The 24944-nt window shown below is 39.6% G+C and overlaps 1 protein-coding gene across 4 annotated transcripts in view; it reads left to right on the top strand.

Moving 5' to 3' along the window:
* The window catches only part of LOC126253660 (proton channel OtopLc-like), an 856134-nt gene that overhangs the window by 826840 nt on the left and 4350 nt on the right, over window positions 1–24944 (top strand). For all 4 annotated transcript variants that reach the window (XM_049955174.1, XM_049955178.1, XM_049955175.1 and 1 more), the window contains one exon: window positions 7899–8072. In XM_049955174.1, coding sequence (XP_049811131.1) covers window positions 7899–8072 — 174 coding nt within the window. The remainder of the gene's footprint in view (window positions 1–7898; window positions 8073–24944) is intronic.

The raw sequence follows: 24944 nt of genomic DNA, 5'->3' as shown, positions 1-24944 counted from the left end.
GTGCCATCGCATTTTAGTTACCCTCCATGTGGCCCCTTCAGATTTTTATTTGTGAATATTTATCCTATCGGCTCTTCCAGATTCAGTTGGCCCTTCACTTAGCACCCCTCGGATTTAGGAAAACAGTATCCCACAGGGTTCTGTATTAAGTGTCACACCCTTCCTCATAGCCATCAATGGGCTAGTAACCTCTGTTGGCCCTCAGGTTATCTCGGCATTGTATGTCGATGATTTTTGCATCTGGTGCAGCTCCCACTCGGTAGTGTCTGCTGAGTGCTGGCTCCAAGGTGCTGTCCGATGGACCTCTTCATCGGCTGTCTCCCATGGCTTCCAATTTTCTCCCTCCAAAATTCGGATTTTGCATTTTTGTCGTCAGTTCATAATAGACACTGATCCAGAACTTTATTTAGGCAACAAGCTCCTAGATGTTGCAGCACAGTCCCATTTCTTGGGCCTTTTTTTTTATGGTAATCTGATGTGATTGCCCCATATTCGCTGCCCAAGGACCACATGCATGCGGAAGCTTAGTGCTCTCTGCCTCCTGTCCCACACGTCTTGGGACACACAGCTTTACCGTGCTCTGGTCTTGTCCAGACTAGATTATGGAAGTCGGGTTTGTGGCTCAGCGGCTCCTTCCACTCTGAAAATACTTGATCCTGTTCACCATTCCCCCCCCCCCCCCTGCCCCCCCCCCATACAAATATGACGAGCCAACTCCTGGTTTCTTATGAAATTGCCATTTGCAGATTCCCTGACCATCCTGTGTACTTTGTCCTTTTCACAAGTGAGGAACATCTCCCTCCTGATCAACGTCCACAGTTGGAATGCATCTCACCTCCTTCTGTCAGGATCTCCATCTCTGTTCACTGAAATGCGCCACGTGTTGTCCACTGAAATGCGCCATGTTTATTTCCTCTCACCCCCCCCCCCCCCCCCTCCTTGGATGGTGCCCAGAACATGGATTAGGACTGACCTATTCCAGGACCCTAAGGTCTCTGTCGCCCCTACGGCCTTCCAGCATTTTGTACGTTCCATCCTCAAAGAGTTCTAGGGTCCTACCATATTCTACAGTAATGATTCTAAGACGATCCTTTCACATCTCCTACTTGCTTAGAACACCATTTATTGCCAGAATCATGTAGTGTGTTCACAGCAGAGCTGCTAGCCGCTACCAGAGCCCTCCATTTTCTTACTCAGGCCTCCCTCCACAGTGTTTTAATATGTACAGACTCATTGAGCAGCCTGCTACTCTCGTCATCCTTTGGTCTCTGCTATCCGTGACCTTCTTTCCTCTCTTGGCCGTGCTGCCTGCTCAGTTGTCTTTCTCTGGGTCCCAAGTCATGTGACTGGTTCTTGTGCTTATGTGATATTCTTGGTCTGGGAGGCGGTGGTGTAGGCTGTGGGATGTTAACAGGGTTGTCACAAGTTTTGCCATGTCGGTATCAGGGAATGAACTGGCTGACCATTTGTCTAGATAAACTGATACTCACTCTCCATTGCCTTTCATGACTCCAGCTGTGGATATGCAGATCTATGTCAAATCTCTCTTTGCCCAAAAGTGGAATGACATCTGGTGGGCTACTGCTGTTAGTAATAAACACTGCACAATAAAGGAGACTACTACACTTTGGTTTTCTTCCTTCTGCTCCTCTTTCATTGGTCACATCAGTCTCACCTGTTGTTTCCTCCTGTGTAATGAATCACCCCCACAATATGGTTTTGGAGCCAGACTGATGGTATCCCACATACCAGGGAAATGTTCCCTTCTTTTAGTCCTCTGTGCTAAGTATAGTGTTTCTTAATTTTAATATTAGCAGACAATTCACAGATTGTTGAACTGGTCCTCAGTTTCCTCCTGAAGCAGAGGCAATGTGGTTGTGGTTGGGGCCTCTCTTCACATTTTCTCAGTCTGGGACCCCATGACCACTTCCCTGCGGATAGACCACTCTTTTTTTTTTCAGTTTTTAGATTTGGTCTAACTTTTTATGCCTTTTGTTGTGTGTGCCTTAATTTCTTTGTTTTATAGTTTCACTCCCCTGACTGGATCCATTCACATTTAGAGGACCCTCTTTCTTCTCTGAGTAACTTTGAAATTGTGGGACTGATGATCTCGCCATTTGGTCCCATAAACCCTCTCAACTCATCAATCATTCAGTCTCAAAATTTGTCAGGGAAAAATGCTAAAACTTGTTTGGAAATCAGGGAATTTCACTTGGCAAAACTTGTGACAACCCTGTTAACATCCCACAGCCTACACCACTGCCTCCCAGACAAAGAATATCACATAATCACAAGAACCAGTCACAACAGTACAGTGTCCAAACCTAGTATATCCTACCTACTTACCTTAATCAACTTTATATTTACCAACAACTGCTTCACTTTTGAGGAGCAGACATACAAACAGAATAGGGACATGGCAATGTGAACCAGGATGGCCCCTTCCTGTTCTAACCTTTTCATGGGTTGCTTGGAGGGGCCTTTCCTGGGATCCATAAATCTACAGCCCCTGGTTTGGTTTAGATACATTAATGACATTTTTGCTGTATGGACTCATGGTGAGGCTGACCTGCTAATATTCCTGAAATCTCTGAATACCTTCTCCCAATTAAATTTCACGTGGTCCAGTTCCAAATCAGGTGCCACTTCCCTTGATGTTGATCTGATCCTCACCATAGGCCAGCTACACTCTTCTGTCCACATCAAACACACTAACAAACAATAGTACTTACATTTTGACAGTTGCCATCCTTTCCATGTCAAACGTTTCCTCCCATAAAGCCTTGGCATTTGAGGCAATCATATTTGTTCAGGTGCAGACTTTTTAACAGCAATACACCACCATTCTCACCTCAGCCGTCACTGGATGTAATTACTCCACCAGACTAGTTCAGAAGTGGATTTCCTGGGCCGTCACATCTAATCCTGGTATTAATCAGATACTTCGACAAAGGAATGACTTCCTAAAACCACGCCCTGAAGTGAGATCCATTCTGTCAGAGATTTTGCCCACCACTCTTGGAACAGCTTTTCACTGCTCTCCTAATCTCTGCAACATTCTTGTCAGACCCTATGCTCTATCTGCACCCATCTCCCTATCGTATGGCACCTACCCCTTTGACCGTCCCCACTGCAAGACTTGCCCTATGCATGCTCCTACCACCACCTGTACCATCTCTGTAACTGGCAAAACATATACTATCAAAGGGAGAGCCACCTGTAAAATTACACGTCACATACCAGATGTTATGTAAACACTATTTGGTGCTTTACATAGGCATGACTACTACCAAATTATCAGTTAGGATTAATGGGCATAGGCAGATGGTGTAGATTGGCAACACGCAATATCCTGTTACAGAGCATGCTCTACAACATGATAATTGTGGCTTTAGTGTTGTTTCACCGCATGTGCCATCTGGATTCTTCTCCCAGAAACCAATTTCTCCGAACTCTACAGGTGGGAACTAGCACTACAACATGTCCTTGGTTCTTTCCATACACCTGGCCTTAATTTAGGCTAATTTCTTTATTCTCAGCGCTTCTTCACAGTAAATACTCCTTCACTCCATTTTAGTTTTCTATATCTTTCATTTTCTTAGGTGTCATTTTTCGCTGCCCCCCCCCCCCCTTTCCCACCTCTATTACATACAGTGCACTTAGCTTTTAACTCATGCATGATGTTTAAGCAGTAATCTCTGTCTTACATATTATATTACCCGTATTCCACCGTTAAGCTCTCAGATTTTCAAATCTCATCCACTGCAGTCCCCAACAATTAGCCTTTCCTTCTCATCCAGTCCTTTGCCTCCACCTTTCTTCCTTCCCCTTCAACCCTTCTGCCTGAAGAAGCAGCCACTGGATCCAAAAGTTTGCCTAATTATAACCTTCTTTTATGTGTGTGTTCTGCCACCATTTGGTATATAGATATTTTTTTTTTTTTTCTTCTATTCCTTTAGAAGAGTTGGGCGCACTACTTTCCATCTTCTGTTGTTCCATGAGCTGTCTGGGTGACTGTTGCATATTATTTTGTCTTTTCTTGTTCTTCTTCAGCAACTATGCTTTATGGTGAGACCACAATGTTGGTTTTGGAGAGCATTTTAACTGAAGCATGTGTTTGCAATCAAAGGCCCATCAACAAATCATTTTTCTAATTTGCACTCTCAGTGTAAAAAAGTGTTTTTGGTCATCATTGTGTTTCCATGTTTAGGACAATTTGTGAATTGTTACTCTAATTTATATTGCTAATGTATTCTCCAATTTGCTGACATATACATTTATTTATGTGCATGCCATGTCTGGTATAAAGAGCTCATTCAAGAATTGACATTCAAGATAACACATATATGAGAATTATTTAGATACCTTTTGTAGTTTTCTGTTAGTGTTCTCAATTTCTTTGATTGCACATGAGTTAGTCAGTTAGTGAGTGAATTTCATGTCCCACAGATCATTTGTACAGTTAGTCATACAGATGTGGAATGAGTCATCTTACATCCACATTCCACAGTGAAAGAGAGACTATTTCGCTTTGTTTTCAAATTTAACTTTTCTCCGTGTCAGACATTTTATATCACTGGGTAAGTGATCAGAACTTTTGGTTGGAGCATTCTGCACCATCTTTTTGTGCTGGAGATAACTGTAAAGTTGAGTAATGAATGTCATTGTCCTTTTTAATTGCATTCGATTATTTCCATCAAACTTCATGTGGTGGTAAACATATGGGAAAACACCAGCCAAAATGTCTAACTCCTTAAGCAAATGTCTAAAAGATGGTCATGGATGAGCGCCACGTATTATTCTTACAGCAAGTTTTTGATGAATGAAGACTTTTTTTTGCATAAACATAAGTTTACTCAGAACATTATTCCATTTAACATTACTGAATGAATGTCAGGTTACTGATTTGGTTCCCCCGCGGTTTTCAATGATTTGAAGTGCAAATGTGGCTAAACTAAGTTGTTTTAGGATTTTCAAAATGTGGTATTTGCATTTAAATTCTAATCGGTGTGGATGCCTAAAAATTTTGAAGCTTCCACCCTAGTTATTATCTCTTACCATGTGCTACACATACATTGGTGTAGTAGTTCTAGATGTGTAGAACCAAATATGTTGTCTCTTTTTGAAATTGAGAGTGAGACCATTTGCAGAAAACCATTCAATAATACTTTTAAGCACATTATTTACCATTTCATCTGTTACTGCACACTGAGGTGACAAAAGACACGGGATACTTCCTAATATCATGTTGGACCTGCTTTTTCCTTGTGTAGTGCAGCAGCTCGAAGTGCCATGAGATCAAAACAGTTCGCAGGAAGCCCTCTGCAGAAATATTGAGCCATGCTACCTCTACACCCATCTGTGATTGCAGATGTGTTGCTGGTGCCAGGTTTTGTGGACGAATTGACCTCTCAATTATGTCCGATAAATGTTCGATGCGATTCATGTTAGGCAATCTTGGTGTCTAAATCATTTGCTCAAATTGTCCAGAATGTTCTTCAGAACAATTGCAAACAATTGTGGCCTAGTGCCATAGAGCAATGTCATCCATAAAATTCCATCATTGTTTCGGAACATGACATCCACGAATAGCTGATAACTGGTCTCCAAATAGCCAAACATCCAGAGGACCCAGTCCATTCCATGTAAACTCAGCCTACACCATTATCGAGCCACCACCAGCTTGCGCAATGTCTCGTTGGCTACTTGGGTCCGTGGCTTCGTCGGTCTATGCCATACTTAAACCCTACCGTCAGCTCTTCCCAACTGAACAGGACTCATCTGCCCAGACCGTGGTTTCCCAGTTGTCTAGGGTCCAACCAATATGGTCATGAGCCCAGGAGAGATGCTGCAGGTGATGTTGTGCTGTCAGCGAAGGCACTTGCAAAATTCACCTGGTGCCACAGCCCATTAATGCCAAATGTTGCCACACTGTCCTAATGGGTACATTTGTCATACATCCCACATTGATTTCTGTGGTTACTTCATGCAGTGTTGCTTGTCTATTAGTACTGACACCCCTACGCAAATGCCAGTGCTCTTTGCCATTAAGTGAAGGATGTCATCCACTGCATTGTCCTTGGTGAGAGGTAATGCCATTGTGGTATTCTTGGCACACTCTTGACACTGTGAATCACAGAATATTAAATTCCATAGCCATTTCCAAAATGGAATGTCCTGTGTGTCAACTTCCAACCACAATTCCACATACAAAGCTGTTAATTCCCATCATGCGGCCATAATCACATCAGAAGCCTTTACGCATGAGTCTCCTGAATACAAGTAACAGCTCCACTAATGTACTGCCCTTTTATATCTTTTGTATGTGATAATACCACATCTGTGTATGTGCATATTGGTATCCCATGACTTTTGTCGTCTCATCGACATTGTGTATCTGTATCTGTGGATTGATCATTATACTAATCTACAAAAAGAACTAACAGTGGATCTAAAATTGAGCCTTGTGGAACCCCATTCTTTTGGTTAAATATGACATTATCAGTTGGTTGGCTATACTATCAGCTCGATAAAACCTCTTTTTGTCTTGAAGAATATTGTGATTCACACAGTCAGATGCCATAAGTAAGGTACAGAAAATACCAGTTGGTGCTATTTTGTTATTTAACACTTGTAAAATTTGATGAGTGAACATGTAAATGGCATCCTCAGTTAAGCAACTCTACTGAGGGTATTATTGTTGCTTACATGGCAACCTATTCTACATCATCTTCTCAGAACTTCTGTAAAGTTTGGAAGGTAGGAGACGAGGTACTGGCAGAAGTAAAGTTGTGAGTACCGGGCGTGAGTCGTGCTTCGGTAGCTCAGTTGGTAGAGCACTTGCCCGCGAAAGGCAAAGGTCCCGAGTTCGAGTCTCGGTCGGGCACACAGTTTTAATCTGCCAGGAAGTTTCATCTTCTCAGAAGTTTTGGAAGATGATATCATTAGTGAAATGGGCCAGTAGTTATTGACATCTCCCCTGTCGCCTTTCTTATAGAAGAACTTGACAATGGCATATATCACCTTCTCTGACGAAATGCCCCGAGTTAGTGATTACGTATTTCGGGAAAGACGGCACTTATTACACCTATATGGGAGCAAGCCTTTAGTTCTCTTTAGTATGGGTTATTATTTAAGGATTGCAATGTTATGTGCTGTATGAATATACATTTAATTTGCAATAATCATTGTTTCATATAGTGGTAATTATGACTGAAGTTTCTTTCTTTTGTTTTTCTCCAGCTCTGATTTAAATTTACTGTTCACAAGGTCACCAATAACCTCACTAATTCATTTGTGCATTCACTCACATGTTATGTTCTGAATATCCAGTCATATTAGCAATGTGGAATGGGTTATGGACTAAGTACCCATTTCTGGAAGCTGTACCCAAAGTTAGTTGTTTGGTAAGCCATAAAATTTCCTGTTTTGTTGTTAATAGTAAATTTGTTTCCTGTCATAATTTATAAGTCATTTCATATATCACATTAGCTGTGTTTTACATTATTGAAGTGAGGCTCTTTAATGGTCTATATTTTCCATCATGTAACATTGCATTTTTTTACACATGCACTTCAATATCTTACCAAAGTGCCTTGTATCAATGAATGGCATATTTGATTTTTCCTATACACAAAACTTGTTTTAAAATACATTGGTGGTAGCTTTTATTTTAATTTCTTCTTAAAATCCTGCCTCTCTGCCACATAGAAAACAACATGAGAGTGTCACTTCGTTTATACCATCTCCAACATTTTGAAACCAGTGTCTCAAAACAGAACCTGAAATTGGGGACAACAGCTGGAATGTCATTATTAGATAAGTTATGCTATGTAATCTGAACTATGTTTCATCAATAAGGAATTCTCAGTCACTTTTCCCAATGGTTCCTTTTCCAGGTTGTACTACAGCTGTTGTTCATTGCGGATGTGGCACGCCGTCGTGTACATCTCCCTGAACATGACCGCAGCAAACCTGGGCGTCAAGTAGTAACCTTCCTCTTGATCTGCAATGTCACAATGTGGGTCATTTACACATTTGAAGCACAGAAGGTTATTGCTAATCCTGTTCAAGTAAGTACAAAAGTTATTTTAAACCCTACCAAATGGAATATCTGATTCAATATATGCAGGATTTTTCAAATGGTGAGTGACTGGATTTACTTTACCAGCAAACAGTTATAAGAACTGTTTGAGATTTGGAAATGGAATAAGAAAATTTTTTGAAGATTGTAAATCACCAATGAAATATTTTAATTTGTGTGGGGGTGGAGGGTGAGGCGGCGTACACATTGCTTTGTGCACCTTCCAAAGGAGTAGTTTTTCTGAAAGTAGTTCTGCTAGTAATAATTCATCTCCAATCTGCTTTTCAGTACTTGTTCTCTTTAGGGAGGAGTGATCTGTCCTCATACACATACCTAGATTTCATCATGGGTTTTCTATTTATTTGAGTCTAGGTGAGATATTTTTTTATTTGTTCTCATTTCTTGACCATACATTGACTTGTTAGAATTACTAGTGTTCATACAAAGGTAAGTCACTTCAACTAAGAGGCAGTAAAAAGAACATGTGACATTATTCTGTTTCCCAGCTATCATGTGTTAATCAGAATTGTTAAAGATGGAAATCAGAACTTGTAAAAAGTTTTACATGGTGTCTGGGATTCATAGATTGTCTCAGTTTCAACAAAATCTGCACTAACAACCCTTAAGAAGCAGGCCAATCAGTATTACTCATATAAATATCTGTTGATTAGTCTTCATCAGAGCTGGAAGAGGAATCATTCAAGCAGACTATATATATCACCAAATCTATTCTCAGAGGCCCCAGAGAAAGTAATCATATTCTTAAGTTGGAAAATGAAGAAGTTTCCATTTTTTAACATTTAGGAATAGTACATACTAAAGGAAAATATGTGTCAGAGCCATTTTCATTTTGCTAATGACATTGCACTGTTCGCTTCTACTATAGATAAACTTAAGCAACAAATAGAAGGATTTAATAAAGCAAGTTTGAAAGTAGGTCTTAAAATCAATTGTAATATGACAGAAATAAGCAATACCACAAATAGAAAACTGTGTGAATTAATTGTGTAGCATAGAAGCAGCTTATGAATTTTTTGTGTCTAGAGCAGTTGAAGATGATGATTAGATAGATAACAAAAGAGTAAAAGTGGCTTTGATTGCTTCAGGTGAACTAAACTCGGCTTTACAAACTAAGATTCTTTCAAAGTGTCAAAGAGGAAAGCTTACAGTCAAATGCATTACAGGTTTTTACTTGTGACACAAGGCATAGACTCAATTATCAAAACAACTCATTAACTGAGCATTGCTCAAATATCAATGGAGACGTGTATGTTGGGAAAACAAACAGTAAGACAAAGAGACAGGAACACAAATAAACAGGTCAAGGAATAACCTGGAAGGCACACAAAATTATGACTGTAATGAAAATCAAATGGAGGTGGACAGAACTTATTACCAAGTAATTGGATGGTAGATTGACCTAGGAAGGTCTTTGGTGAATTACAACAGATAGAAAAACACAAGCAATGACCAATACAGTGATCTAAGGTAGGTAGGTGTCATTAGAGCATCTTATATGCAGGTTGTTAAAGATGGTAAAACTTACATATGTCTAGAGGAGGCCTTGATCCAGGAATTGAATGTCAGATGGCTACTGCTGCTGGCAAGGATGGTGGTGATATTGACATTCCACACACAACTTATCTTATCTCCGCTTCTCATCATTGTTCCCCCAGCTATGCCAACACATTCCATATCATAGTTCTGTCAGGTCTGTCTGTCTCTGGGGCAGATCAGAATGATACAGATGTTAGTCTCTACTTTCAATGTGCTTCTTTTCCCCTTTGTCTGCCCTCCCCAGTGTCCCTAACTTCCTGTTTTTTTTCTGAGCCATTGCTTTCTCTTTTCCTTTATCGAGTTTCATAAATGACTGATAAATATATTTTTTATCTTTGAATTCACTTTTGTAGCCTCCTCTGCCATAGTAATGAGAATGGTCTGTTAGTTAGTTAATAAGTTAGTTAGTTATGTGTCCCATAGATCATATTCGCAATAAAAGTTATAATGTAGAATGTGTCAATTTAAGAGAAGTACAGGGTGGCGCAGATGGATCGGGTGGTTTTAAAATACTTGTCAAACTGTCAATTGTAAAGGTATTGGATTGAAATAAAGTGCAAAACGTGTAGTTACAATGGAAGTTTATTAACAAAAAAATAGTAATGTTAGTTTTTAAAAATTACATCCATCAAATGCCCTCCTTCTCGAGCGACGCATTCTTGGAGTCGGTCCTTAACGTTCCGCATTGCCCGCTCAAGCACATCACCAGGAATTGATGTGATTTCGGTGTGAATTGCTGCCTTCAACTCCTGAATGGTCCGGGGTTTGTTCATGTAGACCCTTGCTTTTAAATAGCCCCATAAGAAAAAGTCACATACCGTGAGGTCCGGCGAGCGAGGGGGCCAATGGACATCTCCATTACGGGAAATCAAACGGCCAGGGAACAGAGCGCGTACAGCTTGCATTGATATCCTAGCGGTATGTGCAGTTGCCCCGTCTTGTTGGAACCACATATTGCCCATGTCGTAATTGTTCTCTTCAAGTTGTGGGAGAAGAAAATCTTCAATCATGTTCACATAACGCTGCGAATTAACAGTAACCGCCTGCTCCCTTTCATTTTCAAAAAAGTAAGGACCAATTATCCCTACCTTAGAAACCCCACACCAAACCGTCACTTTGTCACTATGGAGAGGCCGTTGGTGTAGATCTCTTGGGTTAGTGTCGGCCCAGTAACGGCAATTTTGCTTGTTTACGTATCCGTTAATGTGAAAGTGAGCCTCGTCAGACATCATGATAATCAGGTTTACATCTTCCAATAACTCCAACATCTGTTGGCTAAACTGAAGCCTTTGAAGATGGTCCGTTGGGAGAATCTTCTGTACCAACAGGATTTTATAGGGGTGGAATTTCAGTTCTTCGTTAAGAATCCTTTGAAGGCTCCGACGTGACATTCCAAGAGCTTGAGCACGACGTCTCGTTGATCGACGTGGGCTCGCAGTGACATCGCGTCTCACACGCTCCACGTTCTCAGGCGTTGTTATTGTTGGCGGTCTAGGCGTCCATTTTGGAGCACATGAACCAGTAGTGCGGAAATTATGCACCCAACTCAATATCGTATCTCGCTTAGGAACACTACCGCGAGGTGGGATGTTGAAACGCCGGCGAAAGGCACGCGTCACAGCAACAATTGACTCGTTATTGCGTATGAACTCTTCCACTGCGAAAACACGATGCTCAACGGACCACGTAGCCATCGCGACTGACTGCCAGCCTGCAACTGAAACTTCCTGTCCCCCCCCACCACAGGACGAAGTCGCCGAACACCTGGCTCCCCCCCTCCAGACGTACAGTCCACTTCAAAACCACCCGATCCATCTGCGCCACCCTGTAGAACACACTTTTTTAAGTTGATTGGTTGGTTGGTTTGGGGTAGGGGACCAAACAGTGAGGTCATTGGTCCCATTGAGTTAGGAAAGGATAGGAACGAAAGTTGGTTGTGCCCTTTCAAAGGAACCAGCCCAGCATCTGCCTGAAGTGATTTAGGGAAGTCATGGAAAATGTAAATCAGGATGGCTGGACATGGGTTTGAACCATAATCCTCCTGAATGCGGGTCCAGTGTGCTAACCACTTCTATTCAAGAATTTGGATATGGTGTAGAAAGAGTTATTATGGAGAAATACTTTTAATCTACATTTGAAAACACTCCTACTATCAGTCAGACATTTTATTTCCATAGATAGATTGTCAAACAGCATAATAGCCACAGATTTGACACCTTTCTATGTCATGGTTAGATTTGTGAGAGAGTAACTCAGATCATTTTTTTCTTCTAGTTTTCTACTTGTTGATATATATGTTAATCTCAGACACTGGTGGATTGTTGGTTTCAAATTCAGTAAGTGAATAAGTGTGTTGTAGGACCAAAGTTAATATTCCCAGCTACTCAAAGAGATGCCTGCATGATGTACATGTGTGAATCCCACACATAATTCTAATTACTTTCTTTTGTGCAATGAATGCTTTCTAATTAAGTGATGAGTTACCCCAGAATACCATCCCATTAGACATCATGGAATTAACAGATTGACTTCTGTAGCACCAAAGCTGGCAATTATTCTTATGGCAAATGTAGCTAAATGTAACCGTTTTAGCAATATGGTTTTTACAGTTTTAAGTTTTCTTAAGAATTCAGAGCTGAAAACTAAGAACTTTCAACCTTGTTTATTATTTTTTGCTGGTATACAGGGTTAATACAAGGTGGGATATTTTTGACAGTACAAAACCTGATGAACAATGTGTTTTGAAAGTTTAAAGCAAGCCCATGTAAAATCATTCAGTAACTTTCACTAAAACATCATTATTATTTTCTCTATTAATATCTCTGCTTCACTTTGCAACAATGCTTGTATCATCTCCAGAGAGCTCTGATTTCACCATCTGATTCAAATAAAATTATAAATAATTTACATAAAGCAAGAACAGTAGTAGATCAGTGATTGAACTTGTGGGACTTCCATTGCAATTTCTCCCCTTGAGCATGATGTGGTGTCCCTCTTTGTATTATTCAGACAGCTTAGGGTAACTTTCTACATTCTAGAATGAGATTTTCACTCTGCAGCGGAGTGTGCGCTGATATGAAACTTCCTGGCAGATTAAAACTGTGTGCCCGACCGAGACTCGAACTCGGGACCTTTGCCTTTCGCGGGCAAGTGCTCTTCCATCTGAGCTACCGAAGCACGACTCACACCCGGTCCTCACAGCTTTACTTCTGCCATTATCTCGTCTCCTACCTTCCAAACTTTACAGAAGCTCTCCTGCGAACCTTGCAGGACTAGCACTCCTGAAAGAAAGGATATTGTGGAGACATGGCTTAGCCACAGCCTGGGGGATGTTTCCAGAATGAGATTTTCACTCTGCAGTGGAGTGTGCGCTGATATGAAACTTCCTGGCAGATTAAAACTGTGTGCCCAACCGAGACTCGAACTCGGGACCTTTGCCTTTCGCGGGCAAGTGCTCTACCATCTGAGCTACCAAAGCACGAACTCACGCCCAGTCCTCACAGCTTTACTTCTGCCAGTATCTTGCTCACGAAAGGCAAAGGTCCCGAGTTCGAGTCTCGGTCGGGCACATAGTTTTAATCTGCCAGGAAGTTTCTACATTCTGTTTCTTAATTAAGAACTAAACCAGGTACTACATATTCAATAAAAACTTAACTTCTCTGTGACTGTTTGTCTAGCTGTGGATAACATTCCATACATTTGTGTGTTGTATGTTAATTAAATGTAATGATTAACTTCACAACTGCTATCTCCAGTGCATAAGATAGGTGTAATGACTGTTTCCCTGTTTCTGGTTGCACCTATTCTACAAAGATTTGCACTCTTAGTTTTTGGTCCAAGCTGCAAATTCCTGGTAATTAAAATAACTTCTTGTAATATTTTGAATTAATTTTTGTAGAGTGTAATTGCTTTCGTTTACCAATGTATATAGCTCTTTCTCTCTGTGTGTCAGATAATTTATTATTGATGTTAAATAGCATAAATGAAACAATACTTCTGGATTATCTCCTACCAGAATCTTTCAGAAAGTCTACAGTGAAATCATTGCAGGCTATTGACTATGTCTTTGCTTTTGGCTGATAGTAGAATAAAGAAGTCTATTAAAAAGCCAGTGGGAATTTGTACAGTGTAATTTTTCATCAAAACATCACAACTACATTTTTAAATGTGATGATTTTTCAAAAATGTTGAAACAAGCAGATTTTGTTATTTTGTATTTGCTTTTACTTATGAGGAAACTATAATTATTTCTGCATTTACTGAATACGAAGGGTGTACCACTGTATGGCTGCCTCATTTATCTACTACACTGCAGGAGGTATACATAGATAAATTGCTTTTTCAGGGTGTGCAAACCTCCTAAACAAATAAAAAATCCATTTAACAATATTATGAAAAGGAAAACTGCTGTTCATCATAAAACGGAGATGCTGTAATCCATTTAGCTTCTTTCAGTAATAAAAAAATTTAATTTTCAATGCATCCCTGTTTATTTTATATATCTAATCATTTCTTTAAAATCTGCCCTACTGGATCAAACTCAGAAAGGTGATCCCTTTGACTCCAATAATCACATAGATCCTACTTTGTACAAGGACACCTCTCATCAAGCCACAAATACTTTCTGCCAGAGGCTTTTCCATCTCTTGTTCAGGTGTATGCAATAAATTTCATAACAGCAGCAATAAACACAACTCCAACACAAGATTTACCACCAATTAAAAGCAGCCAAGTTAATTTCACATATACACAGGGAAAAATAATAAGAGACCATGGACTGGGGAAAAGGATTGAGAAGGAAAGCTACATGGTAGAATTTTGTACACAGTATAATTCAGTCATTGATAACACTTGGTTTAAGAATCATAAAAGATAGTTGTACATGGAAGTGACTTGGAGACACCCGAAGGTTTCAGAAATATTATATAATGGTAAAACAGAGACTTCAAATCCAAATTTTGAACGGTGACAAGTTTCTAGTAACAGATGTGGACTCTGACCATGAGTTTTTGATTATTAATTACAGAGTAAAACTAACAAAATTGCAGAAAGTCTGGAAATTAAGGAGATGGGACATGGATAAGCTAACACCCAGAGGTTGTTGGGAGTCAATGGGAGTATTAGGCAATGAGTAACAGAGACAGGGAAAAAGGAACATATTAGAAAATGAATGGGTAGCTTTGAGAACTGAAATAATGGTGGTAGTAGAGAATCAAATAGGTAAAAAGACAAAGTCCAATATAAAATCCATGTATAAAACATTAGATATTGAATTGAAATTGGACTGAACTTAAAAGACAATACTATAGAAAGGGAAGAAGATGGAGATGAGATGAAATATAAGATACTGCAAAAATTGGACAAAGCACCGAAAGATCTAAATAAAAACAAGGCCTCAGAAGTAAAAAAAAAAACAGTCCATTAAATTCATTGTGAGCCTTGGGAGAAATATCACTGCCAAACCTATTCCACCTGGTAAGCAAGATACATAGGACTGTGAAATACAGCAAGAAAACTGTAATAAATCCAATTCCAAAGAAAACAGGTGCTGATGGGTGTGAATGTCAGTTTGGGTTTCAGAGAAATGTAGAAGCATACAAGGCAGTACTGACGCAACTACTTCCTTAGAATATATGCTGAAGAAAGGCAAACCTATGTTAATAGCATTTGTACACTTAGAGCAAGTTTTTGCCAATGTTGACCGGACTACACTCTTTGACATTCAGAATGTAGCAGAGATAAAATACAACTTGTACAGAAACCAGCAGCTGTTATAAGAACCAAAGATGATGAAAGGGAAGAAGTAATTGAGAAGGGAGAGAGACAGAGTTGTAGCCTATTCCTGATGTCATTAATTCTGTACCTTTAGTAGTAGTAAAGGAACCCAAGGAGAAATTGGGGGAGGAAAGAAGAAAGGAGATGAAATAAGACATTGAGGATTTCTGATGATATTGTAATTCTGTCAGATATAGCAAAGGCGTTGGAAAATAAGTTGAATGGAATGGACAGTGTTTTCAAAAGAGATTATAAGATGGTTACCATCCAAAAAATGAGAAGGGTATGTGGAATGTAATCTAATTCAGCACAACAGTCAGCCTTTTATTAACCACATCTTTAAAATGCACACTGTACTGCCACAGCTGTGCTGTTCTACCCTGGTCACATATTACTTTATATTTGACTGGGTGAGGTGGCGTAAGGGTTGCAGCACTGGACTCTGGTTGAGGAGCAGGTTTCAAATTCCTGTTCAGCCGTCTACTGTTCAGCCATGTGGATTTAGGTTTTCTAAAATTTCCATAAAGAATCCAAGGTGAATACCAAATTGGTTCATTTGAAAAGACATGCCCAGTTTCCATTCTTCTATTTAACCTTTCTGAGCATTTGCTGAGCCTCTAATGATATCATTGTTCACAGTATGCTATACCCTACTCTTTGATTTCCCTCATAATGTAAAGGCTTTTAACATGTCTGTTACATGTTCCACCTACTATGACTGATTTTCATTTCCTAAACCCCTGCACAGTTCACGTGTTTGAGGCTAGTAATTATCTTCATAATACTAATGGCTTGGTAAGTTTCATCACATCTATCCTGCCGCACCTACACATCTTCCATGGCTACCATCAAATAACAATAGTTGTTATTACCCATTACTTTCACTTTCAACTGAGCATTGTGTGTTTCATCGGAGCTCGCCTCATTCTTATTTACCTTAAAACTAAATAAGGCTAGCTGCTTCTACCTTGCATAACAAATCAAACTTGTTGTTTATCGAAAATTTAATGTGTTTACATAGTTGTCCCATTTTCATTTGTTACTAGTTACTCTTCCAAATATTGCACAATATTTTTCTTCCATTCCTTTTCTTTTTTCCTTTTACAATTCAACCTGAATGACACAAACCTTTGCATCCTTTTCACCAATTCACTTGTCTCTCCAACATATTCAGCAGTTCCACAGGAGAGCCTCCCCAAAAATTGTCCAATGGTAAAATATCGACCAACTATCTTCACATATAATCCAGACCAGATTATAGTAGGTGTATTGTATTGTATTGTATTGAACTGATTGAACTGGGTACCTAGAAATGATGGAGAGGCTTCATCTCCACTGTAGCCCGCAGCGGTTCACAACCCCTCAACAAGCTACAGCAGTTCACTCACCCCACCACTGCCCCACACCGAACCAAGGGTTATTATGCAGTTCGGCCCCCTGTGCCCCCCCCCCCCTCCGCCCCCAGGGAACATCTCACATCAGACGAGTGTAACCCTAATGTTTGTGTGGTAGAGTAATTATGGTGTACGCGTATGTGGAGAAAGTGTTTGCACAGCAATCAACGACATAGTGTAACTGAGGCAGAATAAGGGGAACCAGCCTGCATTCACCGAGGCAGATGGAAAACTGCATTAAAAGCCATCCACAGACTGGCCGTTACACCAGATGTCAACATTAATCCATCGGGCGGATTTGTGCCAGGGACTGGCACACCTTCCTGTCTGGAAATCAATGCATTAGACCGCACCATAGTTGGTGTACTTTTCTTTCCAAAAGATCCATAATGAGGAGATCTTTCAGGATGTAGACTGTGTAGAGAACAAGATTACACAATAAATATTTACAAAGAAAAATGGGTGTAGTAATGTACTTTCTACAGATCCCAAGTGAAATGGTCCTCATGGATGAGGAATAATAAAAAAATCTTAAACACATTTTAATTTAAAAGGTAATAGCAAAATTCTCACAAAATATGTAAATGTTTAATATTATGAAATGCATATGATAATTCTTAGGCTACTGTGACCACATATTATCAGATAGAAAAATCATTTTAGAGTACTTATTTGCAATGATCGTATTGCTTCCCTGAATTTGTATGGAAGTCTGATTATACATAATACATTATTTGATATCATCGGTAGCGCATACACCTGAGTCAGTCCTGCTAAGTAATTCAGCAGGAAGAACTGGCCGTCGATAAATCGTGTACATGCTTCTGAAACTTAACTTCATTAGTAGTTAAGCTTTCTATGGCTGGTGGCAATTTGTTGAAATTTGTGTAGCTAAATAATGGACACCTTTCTGGACCAAATTAAATGACTTTAAATCTTCATGAAGGTTAGTCTTTTTTCTAGTATTGATTCCATGAACCAAGTTGTTGGTTTGAAAAAAGAAAAAAAAACCTGTTAATGACAAATTTCTTTAAAGAATAAATGTATTGAGAAGATCTAGTTAGATCCCTAGTTCCATAAACAGACCACTGCAGGAAGTTTTGGGTTCACATCACAAATAATTCATATTACATATATTACAGACTTGGGAAATTTTAACATGGCTTGATGAGTTACCCCAAAAATAATCCAGTGGGATGAAAGTAAACAAAGAGTGCTAGGTTTTTATACCACCTATGACTGACAACATTCACAGTGTAAACAGAAATTTGTCTTGGCACACCAGCAGTTCTGTGGTATGCTCCCCCAATCTGAATTTACCATCAAGCAGTAATCCCAAGAATTTGACACTGTCAACTTCTTCTATCTGTTTAACATCATATTTTAGGCATATACCAGTGTGAGATATCTTACAAAGTCTGAACTATATATAACATGCTTTTTCAAAATTTACTGACAAAAGAATTTGCTACAACCATTTATCAGTGTCCCTGAAAATTTCTCATCAACTGATCATTCTAATACTATACTTGATTTGCTATTTATTGAAATGTTTGTGTCAGCTGCTAATGAAACAGACTTGATATCTAGCAAGTGTAATCTTCTCCCCCCCCCCCCCCCCTTCTTTGTTGTTGCTACTGTCCAGTATGGTAAAGTCTCTTCTGAAGATTCAAGAGAAGTAAAATTTACAATAAACTTGTTACTTATCTTTTCTTGCACAGTTGGCTCCAGTTCTTCATGTCTAGGGGTCTGATTCTTGAAGCTGAAATTCTCACATTTTAGGTTCTCATGGTTAAATTGATCTAAATAATATTCAATAATGTTGTTGCAGAATTTTTGTTCTTATGTTAATTTGTTGTCACATCTCACTATATCAAACTGTCTTTTGAATTTTCACATTTTAAAACCGAAATTACATTGTTCACCCAAAATACAAAAATATGTCCAATCACATCAGAGGCATGCTTAAACAATTTCCCAACAGATTTACAATTTTTCTTGAAAAATGAATTTTTGTTGGTTTAGATTATTATTTTATAAATGAATCCAGAAATAAACATAATGAACAGTACTAGATTGCGTAATTAATAATAGAAATTTTAAGTCTGCCAAATATTTTATAATTTCAACTGTTCTAAAAAAATAATTTTAAATGTACATTCAGAGCTAGAACTTACCAATTGCAACAATGAAAATAAAGTAATTCCTTTTCATAAATTTAGGCTTGAAATATAACATATTGTGTATAAAATAATATGATTTTTTTTAGAAAAACAGCTGAGATAATACTGACCTGTTCAAAATTCGAAAAATATTTCTGGTGTCAACTATTGCTGTTGAGGAAAAATAATGCTAGAGGAGAATGTCCCTTTACACAAGGTTACTAATGAATGGTCACGATAAACATAGGAAAAAGTAACAGCTCTAAGATAGACCCTTGTGAGACGCTACATGTAATTAGTTCCTAGCTGGACAATGCCTACTAGCTTAATACATATCCATTTCTTATTGACAACCTTTGTTTACTGTCAGATATAGAATTCCAGAATTGAGAAGCTCTAGTTAGATCCCTAGTTCCATAAGTCAGATCCCTTAATCGGGCAGGTAGGTTAGAAAATTTAAAAAGGGAAATGGATAGGTTAAAGTTAGATGTAGTGGGAATTAGTGAAGTTCGGTGGCAGGAGGAACAAGACTTCTGGTCAGGTGACTACAGGGTTATAAACACAAAATCAAACAGGGGTCATGCAGGAGTAGGTTTAATAATGAATAGGAAAATAGGAATGCGAGTAAGCTACTACAAACAGCATAGTGAACGCATTATTGTGGCCAAGATAGACACGAAGCCCACACCTACTACAGTAGTAGAAGTTTATATGCCAACTAGCTCTGCAGATGACAAAGAAATTGAAGAAATGTAGGATAAAATAAAAGAAATTATTCAGATACTGAAGGGTGATGAAAATTTAATAGTCATGGGTGACTGGAATTCGAGAGTAGGAAAAGGGAGAGAAGGAAACGTAGTAGGTGAATATGGATTGGGGCTAAGAAATGAAAGAGGAAGCCGCCTGGTAGAATTTTGCACAGAGCACAACTTAATCATAGCTAACACTTGGTTTAAGAATCATGAAAGAAGGTTGTATACATGGAAGAACCCTGGAGATACTAAAAGGTATCAGATAGATTATATAATGGTAAGACAGAGATTTAGGAACCAGGTTTTAAATTGTAAAACATTTCCAGGGGCAGATGTGGACTCTGACCACAATCTATGGAATATAAGGAGATGGGACCTGGATAAACTGAAAGAACCAGAGGTTGTACAGAGTTTCAAGGAGAGCATAAGGGAACAATTGACAGGAGTGGGGGAAAGAAATACAGTAGAAGAAGAATGGGTAGCTTTGAGGGATGAAGTAGTGAAGGCAGCAGAGGATCAAGTAGGTAAAAAGATGAGGGCTAGTAGAAATCCTTGAATAACAGAAGAAATATTGAAGTTAATTGATCAAAGGAGAAAATATAAAAATGCAGTAAATGAAGCAGGCAAAAAGGAATACAAACGTCTAAAAAATGAGATCAACAGGAAGTGCAAAATGGCTAAGCAGGGATGGCTAGAGGGCAAATGTAAGGATGTAGAGGCTTATCTCACTAGGGGTAAGATAGATACTGCCTACAGGAAAATTAAAGAGACCTTTGGAGAAAAGAAAACCACTTGCATGAACATCAAGAGCTCAGATGGAAACCCAGTTCTAAGCAAAGAAGGGAAAGCAGAAAGGTGGAAGGAGTATATAGAGGGTCTATACAAGGGCGATGTACTTGAGGGCAATATTATGGAAATGGAAGAGGATGTAGATGAAGATGAAATGGGAGATACGTTACTGTGTGAAGAGTTTGACGGAGCACTGAAAGACCTGAGTCGAAACAAGGCCCCCGGAGTAGACAACATTCCATTAGAACTACTGATTTTGGGAGAGTTAGTCCTGACAAAACTCTACCATCTGGTGATCAAGACGTATGAGACAGGCGAAATACCCTCAGACTTGAAGAAGAATATAATAATTCCAATCCCAAAGAAAGCAGGTGTTGACAGATGTGAAACTTACCGAACAATCAGTTTAATAAGCCACAACTGCAAAATACTAACACGAATTCTTTACAGACAAATGGAAAAACTGGTAGAAGCCGACCTCGGGGAAGATCAGTTTGGATTCCGTAGAAATACTGGAACATGTGAGGCAATACTGACCTTAAGACTTATCTTAGAAGAAAGATTAAGGAAAGGCAAACCTACGTTTCTAGCATTTGTAGACTTAGAGAAAACTTTTGACATTGTTGACAGGATTACTCTCTTTCAAATTCTAAAGGTGGCAGGGGTAAAATATAGGGAGCGAAAGGCTATTTACAATTTGTACAAAAACCAGATGGCAGTTATAAGAGTCGAGGGACATGAAAGGGAAGCAGTGGTTGGGAAGGGAGTAAGACAGGGTTGTAGCCTCTCCCCGATGTTATTCAATCTGTAATTTGAGCAAGCAGTAAAGAAAACAAAAGAACAATTCGGAGTAGGTATTAAAATCCATGGAGGAGAAATTAAAACTTTGAGGTTCGCCGATGACATTGTAATTCTGTCAGAGACAGCAAAGGACTTGGAAGAGCAGTTGAATGGAATGGACAGTGTCTTGAAAGGAGGATATAAGATGAACATCAACAAAAGCAAAACAAGGATAATGGAATGTAGTCGAATTAACTCAGGTGATGCTGAGGGAATTAGATTAGAAAATGAGACACTTAAAGTAGTAAAGCAGTTTTGCTATTTGGGGAGCAAAATAACTGATGATGGTCGAAGTAGAGAGGATATAAAATGTAGACTGGCAATTGCAAGGAAAGCGTTTCTGAAGAAGAGAAATTTGTTAACATCAAGTATAGATTTAAGTATCAGGAAGTCATTTCTGAAAGTATTTGTATGGAGTGTAGCCATGTATGGAAGTGAAACATGGACGATAAATAGTTTGGACAAGAAGAGAATAGAAGCTTTTGAAATGTGGTGCTACAGAAGAATGCTGAAGATTAGATGGGTAGATCACATAACTAATCAGGAAGTATTGAGAAGGATTGGGGAGAAGAGAAGTTTGTGGCACAACTTGACCAGAAGAAGGGATCGGTTGGTAGGACATGTTCTGAGGCATCAAGGGATCACCAATTTAGTATTGGAGGGCAGCGTAGAGGGTAAAAATCGTAGAGGGAGACCAAGAGATGAATACACTAAGCAGATTCAGAAGGATGTAGGTTGCAGTAGGTACTGGGAGATGAAGAAGCTTGCACAGGATAGAGTAGCATGGAGAGCTGCATCAAACCAGTCTCAGGACTGAAGACCACAACAACAGCAACATAGAATTCCAACAATTTTGCAGTATTTCCTCTTGCACCATAATTTAATTTACTTAAAAGGATATGAATGAAAGAGAAACGCCGTTCGGCGGTGGCCGAGCATTTCTAGGCGCTACAGTCTGGAACTGCGCGACCGCTACGGTCGCAGGTTCGAATCCTGCTTCGGGCATGGATATGTGTGATGTCTTTAGGTTAGTTAGGTTTAAGTAGTTCTAAGTATAGGGGACTGATGACCTCCGAAGTTAAGTCCCATAGTGCTCAGAGCCATTTTTGAAAGAGAAATTTCCAGATCTCGGCTGCACACGGGCACTGTTTTAAATACAATTGCAACTTGTGAAAATTTGTACCAGACTGTGACTCGATCCTTGATGGTCCACTTCAGCCATCTGAATGCGCCTCCTGTCCAGTCCAGATTTCCACATGCCACAAACTATAGATATTGTCCCCCCTGTCAAGTATTTTCTATTTTCTATTTGCTCACAGATATTCAGCTGAGAGTTTGGATGAGTGATTTGACCTACACAGAAGATATTTCACTGTCACAGTGCATACATGTATATATTTATATACAGGTCTGTTCTTTGAGACATAAAAGATGCTGTGACTTAACAAACAGGAAAGTGCTGGTAGATAGACACAATAAAAAACACACAAACACACACACAAATATCAAGCTTTCGCAACCCACGGTTGCTTCATCAGGAAAGAGGGAAGGAGAGGGAAAGACGAAAGGATGTGGGTTTTACGGGAGAGGGTAAGGAGTCATTCCAATCCCGGAAGCAGAAAGACTTACTTTAGGGGGAAAAAGGGACAGGTACACACACACACACACACACACACACACACACACACACACACACACACACACACACACACACACACACACACACATCCGCACATATACAGACACAAGACAAGCCCCCTCCATGAAAAACACAACCACACCATAACACCACTGCCTCCAAATTTTCACACGCTGGCAGATGATGTTCATTGGGCATTCACCATACCCACACCCTGCCATTGGATCACCACATTGTGTAGCGTCATATGTCTTTCCACACAACATTTTTCCACTGATCAATCATCCAGTGTTTATGCTCCTTACAGCATGCAAGAGTGTCGTTTGGCATTTACTGGCATAATGTGTTGCTTATGAGCAGCCGCTCGACCATTAAATCCAAGTTTCCTCACCTCCTGCCTAGCTTCATAGTACTTGCAGTGAATCCTGATGCAGTTTGGAATTCATGTCTGATGGTCTGGATAGATGTGTGCCTGTTACACATTACAACCCTCTTCAACCGTCGGCAGTCTGTTATCAACAGACGAGGTTGGCCTTTACACTTTTGTGCTGTACATGTCCCTTCATGTTTCCACTTCACTATCACATTGGAAACAGTGGACCTAGGTTTGTTTAGGAGTGTGGAAATCTTGCGTACAGACATATGACACAAGTGACACCCAATCGCCTCACCATGTTCGAAGTCCGTGAGTTCTGCGGAGAGCCCCATTTTGCTCTCTCATGGTGCTCAGTGACTACTGGGGTTGCTGATATGGATTACGTGGCAGTAGGTGGCAGGACAAGGCACTTAATATAAAAAAAAATGTTTTTGGGGGTGTCCAGATACTTCAGATCACATAACGTATAATTGATATTCTGGTATCAGGCTGCACGAAAGTTTAATGCCAGAACAAATGGATTGCAATGGCCAATAGAGGGCAGTGTCGCCACAGTGCTGCACTCGCCTAGTGAATGTGCCAGTGTCCCTCCCAGCCAGCTTAAATACCACCACACATCGACCAGTCAGTCGGTTGTGTACTTAATCTGATAGCATTTGTTGCTGTCTCCACTGCACTACTGACTACTTCTGGTGACTTTGCTTTGATAATGGTTTTCCTCTCTGGTCTCAATTAGGATTGTGGCTCATACTTGATCTGTTGACAGCATTTTGTTGAAAATTTGTCATGCTTTGTTGTAACCTAGACTGCTACTGCCTTATTCCTGTTGCTAGACTCTGGTGTGGGATGAGTCCCAACTGCAGGCAGTCTTCCTGCTTTACGTAGTCATCCTTTCTCGGTTGTTCTCTGACATGTGCACAGATATTCAATGACTAGCAGATACGGCTGATATCTAGCAAACCTCAAGGCCAGAACATCAACTGGAATTAGTGTCTTTTAAATCACTTTGGTACCTGTCTGTCTTGTGATACGGACAACTGTTCTACAACAAAATGCCATATGAGATGGGACAGACATTAGCCATAAAAGTACGCAAGTGGTAAGCAATAATATTTGCATCATCCAGGTGAAAGTCTCTGTTCATCATGAAGTGAATGTGCAGAATAGGCATCCTAACATTCATTGGTGTAAGACATTGTTCATCTGGCAGACAAATTAAGTAAATTGTTCCACAGTCAAATCACAGGAAGTAACATTGTCTGTGTGCATTCAGTGCTCTGACTGTATCAGTGGCTCAATAAAGATGCACATAAGAATTCTATGTTTTGAAGCTGAATTTGCTAGAATGTAAGATGAATGATGTACATCAAAACTCTTGAGCCTTCCCCATAATTGCACTGTACTATGCCATGGACTGCTACCTATTTGATTTACAGAGCACAGAGATTTTTTTTTAATTGTCATGTCTTCTGTTAGTGGTTTCACTGGTCATTATTGCTTGTTAATAATTACTTCTGACAGCAGCACATTAACATTAACTCTCCTATAATGTAACTGGGTAGATGATAAATCTGCTC

Source organism: Schistocerca nitens, chromosome 4, assembly GCF_023898315.1.
Source record: "Schistocerca nitens isolate TAMUIC-IGC-003100 chromosome 4, iqSchNite1.1, whole genome shotgun sequence".
NCBI lineage: Eukaryota > Metazoa > Arthropoda > Insecta > Orthoptera > Acrididae > Schistocerca > Schistocerca nitens.
This window is presented reverse-complemented; position numbering and strand designations above follow the sequence as displayed.